General features: G+C 30.3%; 1 protein-coding gene and 1 pseudogene across 1 annotated transcript; one reads left to right on the plus strand and one right to left on the minus strand.

Moving 5' to 3' along the window:
* Positions 1 to 2,664: 2,664 nt before the first annotated feature.
* LOC149877638 (uncharacterized) lies at positions 2,665 to 3,258 on the minus strand. The gene has a single exon (XM_090073587.1). It carries the CDS (start codon positions 3,256 to 3,258, stop codon positions 2,665 to 2,667), a length of 594 nt encoding a protein of 197 aa, XP_089929713.1.
* A 3,491-nt stretch (positions 3,259 to 6,749) lies between these two features.
* On the plus strand, positions 6,750 to 7,349 carry LOC149877639 (uncharacterized; annotated as a pseudogene).

Consider the following 7,349-nt stretch of genomic DNA (forward strand, 5'->3'; position numbering starts at 1 on the left):
TTCTCGTATTAGTACTCTTACCAAATTTAGTGCATATGACACAAGTAGGTTAATGCTACGCCAAAATAGGTAGCCATAGCAACCAAATAAAAAATAACACCTTCATAAGAAGCGCAGACCTTGCACAGGTGCCTGTGGCAAACTTAGTATGTATAGCACACATAACAAGTCTGCAACTACAAAATGTAGGTTGTTGCAATGCAAAAAAATAGGTATCCATTGCAACTAAATAAAATATAACACCTTCATAAGAAGCTCAAACCTTATATTGGTACTCATTCCAAAAATAGTGAATGCAATTTTAAGACAAAATTAAAAACTAATATTAAATTAGTTACTAATTTTGTCTTAAAATTGGCCGTTCTGGCCCACTGTGGAACGGCATAAATCATAATAATAAAACTTTTTAATGAGTTTTAAAAAATAAAATTACATGCTATTATAAATTACCTACTAATATAACGACGAAATATTTTAATGGTTTCAGTGCATAACATTTTACTAAAATCGCTTCATGATCTGAAAGATAAGAACGTTATTCTTAATTTAAACATAAATGTGTATTTTTATAGTATAATATATGGTGTTTTTAATAACACCAAAAACTGCTTTAGTGGTTGGTTGTGCACAACGTTTCCATTGAGAAAAGTAGTTAAAAACAACAGTGAGAGGAAGGAGTTTTCAGAAGTATGCCTGGTGTGAGTTATTTGCCATTTTTTTGTCTTGAAATAGGAAAACTTTTATCTAGATACAATTATGCCCTCAACAAAATGTTCATAACAACAACGACGTCGTAGATATATTTAAAACGAATACAAGAAATTACTGGAATCTGTATCTTTACACAGTATACTTTATGTTGGAATATTAGGAGGAGATAGTAGTTCATCTTATGAGAATGAAAGGACATTTTAGGAATATTCTGACCATTAGAATATTTGTTTTCTGACAATGAATACTCTGATATCCACGAGCTTAATTAGTACAAACAAAACTCAACTTTGAAGAAAATTTTGTCCGTATGTCTCACAGCTGTGTGGATATTTGTAATGGAAAAATTATTTTTCAAAAAAAAACAATATTTGCAGAAAAAAAAGGTCCTTGATTTCTGAACTTAAATATGAATTATGATTATTTTAGCTAATTTAATCTGGAGTTACAGCAGAATATTTTGGGTGCCCAAACCGCTATACCAGTGTCAAAATTAGCCTGGATATGTCACTAGGCGGTATGTACCCAAACATTGTTAGGATCAATTAATAAACAACTAGAAGGATAATTTTGCTTTTCGATTTCATGAGCCAAATAATAACTTTGAGGTAACTACAGACCTTTTTCTCAAAGGTCAGTAGTTACCTCAAAGTTATTATTTATTACTCAAATATCTTATTCTTAAAGAGCTGGCTGAAATAAAATTCATTTTAAAGGACCTTGTAGAAGTAAAGTTTCATGCAACTGGGATGAAGTTGCTAAAATTCAATTGACCAATTTGTTGCACTTAATAATAAACTAAATGACGAATCGGAATATAATAAATTGGTATTATCTAATTATCTTGTTTTTATTTGGGCTATTTGCAGGTAGCTCAGGATTAACTCTATATTTTGTATAAAAAAAGAAATTGAATATATTAGTTTTTATTATGTTAATTTTAGCTCGATAGTTTGAAAATTTATTCATTTATTTACATGCCATTACATTATACTTTAGATAGCGATGCCGAGGAACAGCGAGTTGGCGGACTCAATACAGAACAATAGTTTGTTTCATTGTAAATATTTGTTTTATTAATCTTGGTAACTAAATTTCAACAACTTGAACCTAATTGTTTCTTTAATTGTGCAATTGTTTTAAGGCTTTTTAATCTTATGTCAGTCGGCAAAAAGACATCTAAACTGCATCTAATATGCATCTGAAAACTTGTCTAAAAGATGTCTAAATTCATGTCTTGAATGAACGCTAAATAGATATCTATCTTATAGATGTCTTTTAGATGCATTTTGTTTGATAAAGGTGCATCTTTTTAGATGCATAAAAGATATGCAATATACGTCTATTTTATTCATTTTTTTATCAAATAAAATGCATCTAAAAGACATCTATAAGAAAGACATCTACTTAGCGTTCATTTACGACGCGATTTCAGACATCTATTAGACTAGTTTTCACATGCATATTAGATGCATTTTAGATATCTTTTTGCCTGCTCGGTAATATACGATAGAGAGGTCTGTGGTATTGGTTTCTAGCCTACTAGAAAATGACTAGTTAGAGAAAATAAATTGGCTTTAAATTATAGATATATGGAAATCGTATGAAAGAACCTCAACCCTCCTTAACGCCCTCAAAAATTTAACCAAAAAAAAGATAACCGAATGCTTGATTGCTTGCAAGGCTAATGAACGACTTGTAGGCAGCATCAAACTTAGTTATGATTTATAAGACTAGGTTTTTAAAACAAAAGTTTATTTGGTTTCATATCATCAAAAGCTTGTAACTGTGTATAAGATTTCCCTAAATCCAGGGCCGGCTCAAGGGTATATGGCGCCTGTGGCCATTTTTCAATAGGCACTACCACCCCCCTCCTCTCCCCCCCCCCCCCCCTCCACCGTAAAAAAAAATTAATCGTATTATGGACATTCGTGGTGAACTTTCAATATTTATTTACAATTTAACCTTTCTTTCTTTTACAATAGCAAATGGTTTAATCATATCTTCTAAATCCCACTCTTTTGCAATTGCTTGTTCTATTGATAACATTGCCAGACCATCCATTCTATCCTGTGTCATTGTTGAGCGAATATACGTTTTGATTAACTTCATCTTAGAAAAGCTTCTCTCTGCTGTTGCAACAGACACAGGTAGAGTTAAAAGTATTCTGAGAGAGGCAAGTAAGTTTCCCAAAGCTGCATTTAAATTGTTTGAACAAATAAAGTCTAAAATATTTCTTGCAGAGTAGTTTCCCTTATGATTTCGCAAACATTTCACCTCTTCAAACAAGTAAGTTCCAGAAACATCTTTCAACTCATTGCAAGATAATAATTTTTCTAAATCCATGCATCTTTTGAGTAATTCATATTCAGTAATGTCCTTGGCATTTAAACTGTAAAGAAAGTTGAACTGATTATTATGCTGCATAAGCATTTCAAACCGATCCTGCAAAGATCCAAAAGCGTGATCTAAAAAGCTGTTGAAGAAGTTAATCTTAAAATTGTCTTCTTCAGTCATTGATTCCTCTTGACTTTCGTAAGCAAACATTCTTTTTTTGGTACGACCACGGTTTTTTTCAAAATTGGGTTCAATATCTAGCTCAACAGAAAATTTTTTTAGGCCTGCTTCCAATTAATTATCAGAGATTCAATGACGGCATCCATTTCGTTGCTTGCTTCAGAATGATAACAGTTTAGACCATTTTGGCTAGTTCATGGTTCACACTGTAATCAAATTTTTAAATATTACTCAAATTTTTAATAATATTCTAGTCAAATTTAATGTATGATGAATTGTTAAATGTTTGATTTTCTTACCTGAATGTTTTAAATACTTTTGGAATTAATAGATGGTACTGACATAGCTTCTGAGCAATTTTTTAAATACTCCTCCAAACTTCCCTTATACTTTGACAGGGAAACATCTTTTTCTTCTTTTCTTTTTAAGTTTTGAGCTCCTGATAATTTTTTCTTTCCAAACGAATGATGGTTGTTTTTTTATCCTCTTTTGAAACATTTTTTTGTTCACTTAAATTTGTAAAGAGTAAAAAATGTAACATGCATTGAATTGAGTTAGCTTCATGAGCCAAATTTTGTTCAATGTTGATTATACCAGTAGTACTGTATGAGCCGGCCGTGCCTAAATCTAAATTTTAAACTTAGGAGGTTGATGGCAAATATAACTGCATAACACTTTATCTTGCATTTGCCTGTTCGCTTTACTCTACATTTCATATGTGAACTAATTGTAGCCTATATAGCTTTGCTTTTTATAACTTTAAAAAACTCTTCTGATATAAATCAAAATAGTTTTTTAAACTTATGAAAAGTAAAAAACTTTTAAGAAAATATAAAGCACTGATTCTCGATACCCCGATATTAATTCAATTAGGATAGTAAATACTATATAATAAGCATTAAATTAAAATGATTTTTAAATTTATTAAGGGTGTTGAAAAATTGTTTTTAAGAAAATAATAATTTTAATTATGTTCCCTTTATAATTAGAGCGCAGATGGGATGAAATTAATTGCAGATCTGAAAAAAAAATTCGTTCTGCAATCATTCAAGTTGGTGGCAAATTAGTAACTGCCTTTCTACATCTTGAACTTTTTCTTGATAATTCGGAATAGCATCCTTCACTTCAGGCTTTGATACCCTGTCATAGTTCTCTACTCAAATAAAGCCTGTGCAAACCTTTTCTAAGTATTGTCACACAAGATTTTATAAGAGATATTACCTTATTTTTGACACGTTAAGACTATTTTGATTTTTATTTATTCTTAGCTTAACGTTTTATACTTATTACAAAACTTAAACCAGCGCCAGACTAAACATGGTGCATTAAGCCAGGTTTTGGTATTAAGCCAGGTTTTGGTAGCCTGCAATATTATTTTACGGTTTAAAATAATTTTTTTTTTTTTTTAAATTTTTTTCTGATGTCCTTTAGTAGTCTCAGTAAGTTTAAGGAAACGAGATAATTGCACTACCATTAGAGTTTTGCGCTAGACAAAGAAAAAGGTGATTTTGCAATCCAACTACCTAATCAATGGGTAGGTTTTGTTCCCAAGCTTTATATAAAAAAACATCATAATAAATTAATAAATTAGTAGCTACACAACTATTTCACTATTGCAATTGACAACTAAATGAACAATTTAAATCAAGCTGCATACTACCTGCATAAGCAGTACCAGTAGCAAATAAACCAAAAGCTAATATTGTAGCTGGCTCAAAAGAATACTCGAACTTCAAAGAAATCAATATGATTATCGATTTCAGTTTTCCGATCATCTTGAATTGAGTTTCTTACAAGTAAAATTTTTTGCTAAAAGCAGAAGTCAATGAGATGATTTTCAAATATGATCTTAAAAATAAAACTTTACAAACACTGTCATTCGTAAAAAATTAGAAAAGTAAGGTTATAGTTGTCGAAGGTTTTTGCAAAACAAATATTGTATTAACTTCTTATTCAACGTGTTTTTTTGGAAATCAAACGGGAAACTCGTAAGATTCGATCGTAACCATTTTCTTAGTAAAATGAAAAAAATTATAAGAAAAATCAATAAACTTTATATTTTAGTTCTTTTAGCGAAATTTTTTAATATTCAACTCATGCGTCTAGATCTTTTTAGAGTAGTGTTGTTTTAGAGCGCCTATTCCAAATACAATTGATTACTAATGCCAATAAAAAATTTATTGTAAAAACCATTTAAAAACAAAAACAGCTTAATGTTTATTCCGGTAAAAGTATATCTTTTTATCACTAACTCACCACATATTGAATTCAAAAAAAGAAAGCGGCACCCATTATAACTTTCACCAAAATTACATTTTCAGGTCTTATAGAATGTTTTACGCTCAATATTTCAAGTTATGACAAAAATATCAAATATACTAATTGTAAACAATTCAATTTTAGTTTTGATTTGGTAAGGATTTTAGAGCAATATTTGTGTTATGAAAGATTATCGAATTACACACAGAGAGTTAAAGAATTACTTAATTTAATCATTAAAGAGGATGAATATTATTCTATTGTGTAATTTCTGAAATTAACAGACATTCGTGTAATATCATATAGCCTTTATCGAAACTTAAGAATAGTTTATCGAAAGTATTTGTTTTAGCTTATTTGTTTAATATTTTAAACTTAGTTCTCAATTTCTTTAAAAAAGTAATAATAATGTAAATGAAATGCTGAGAATTTCGTTATTAAATAGAAATAGTCATTATTTTACAACAACAACTACAATATCACCAAATTCTGATAAAAAGATGTCATTTCTGATAATAGAAAGTTTTTATATTCAGCTACTCAAAAACATTTAACTTACTGAATATAATAAACCTAATTTAAAAAGAAAACTCAGCAATACTTAGAAACATCAAGTTGTATTATTCTTTTTTAAATAATAATTTCTAATGTTTTGGGCTTTTTTATGCAGCAAGAAACCGGCAAAGTGGTGGATAAAAAAAGTCTGGTTGAACAAGAAAGCTTAGAAGATGTGATAAAGAATTTTTAAAAGTCACTTCTTTGCCCCACGGTTAAATATTTAGTGCAGAATTAGTCAAAGACCTAGAGAGGGCAGTAGGTTCTGTAGTAGATCCTTAAGCAGTCAGAAGATATTTAATAAAACCTAGACTCGGATGTTATATACATAAATAAAAAAGTATGTTTTCATATAGCATATAGCATATATGTGGACTTATTTTAAGTTACATTTTGTAGAAACTTTGAAGGTATCTCTTTCTTAAGCGCAGCACTGTATAACAAACACAGTTAGGAAAGTTTTTACAAGTACGGTTTGCCGTACTTGTAAAAACTTTTTCCAATTTGTTATTCCTATAACAAATTGGAAAAAGCTGAAAAGTGAGGCTATGTTGACCTAAAGGAAACAAACAGCTTCAAGTAAAAGAACAAGGCAGATAAACATAGGGCAGTTTAGAAGATGCAACTGCCACCCCTGTCAACCTAGTTTCATTTAGGTTTACTGGTAGACGGACCCCAAATACCACACGATTTTTATATGCTTTTATATGGTAAAAGTTCTTCCCAGGGGTTTAGAAGTAATTTGGTATTTTTATTTAACAACTCCTGAAAGATATACTATTAAATCTCTTGGTAAAAGAAAAAGTTCAGCTCCGTATTGGAAAAAAAAATTTAAGCGTTCGTACGAGCTAATTCAAGAGCTAAGGAAAAAAAGCATTCAACCTGAAAAAATTCCTGGCTCACTGACAGTACAGAAAGTTACGCCGAAATTTTCCAAACTTACTACGAGGGTTACGCAGGTTCACGGATTAATTAAAGGAAAAAATGTGTTGGACTCAGTGAAGGTAATTCATGATTAAAAAAATCAAGAAATAAAAGATAAGGAAGAAAAAAGATGGAAAAAAGAAAAACAAAAAGAAGCATTTTTACGGTGTAAAAGTGAATGCAACTGTGGACAAGGTGTGTGTCATGACATAAAGCTACAGCAATGCTCTTCTTGCCACAATGTACAAAAATCTGTCTGTGGAAAGTTATCTTGTAAACTGGATGGAAAGAAATCAAAAATGTTTTTAGCTGCTGCAGCAATCAACAACTCACTCAAACGTAAGGTTATTCAGCATGAAAGTGATGAAGATGCTAGAAGTTAG

This window comes from Hydra viridissima, unplaced genomic scaffold (genome assembly GCF_058129835.1).
Source record: "Hydra viridissima isolate aposymbiotic clone 2 unplaced genomic scaffold, HvirCarnegie_v1 scaffold_16, whole genome shotgun sequence".
NCBI classification, from domain to species: Eukaryota; Metazoa; Cnidaria; class Hydrozoa; order Anthoathecata; family Hydridae; genus Hydra; species Hydra viridissima.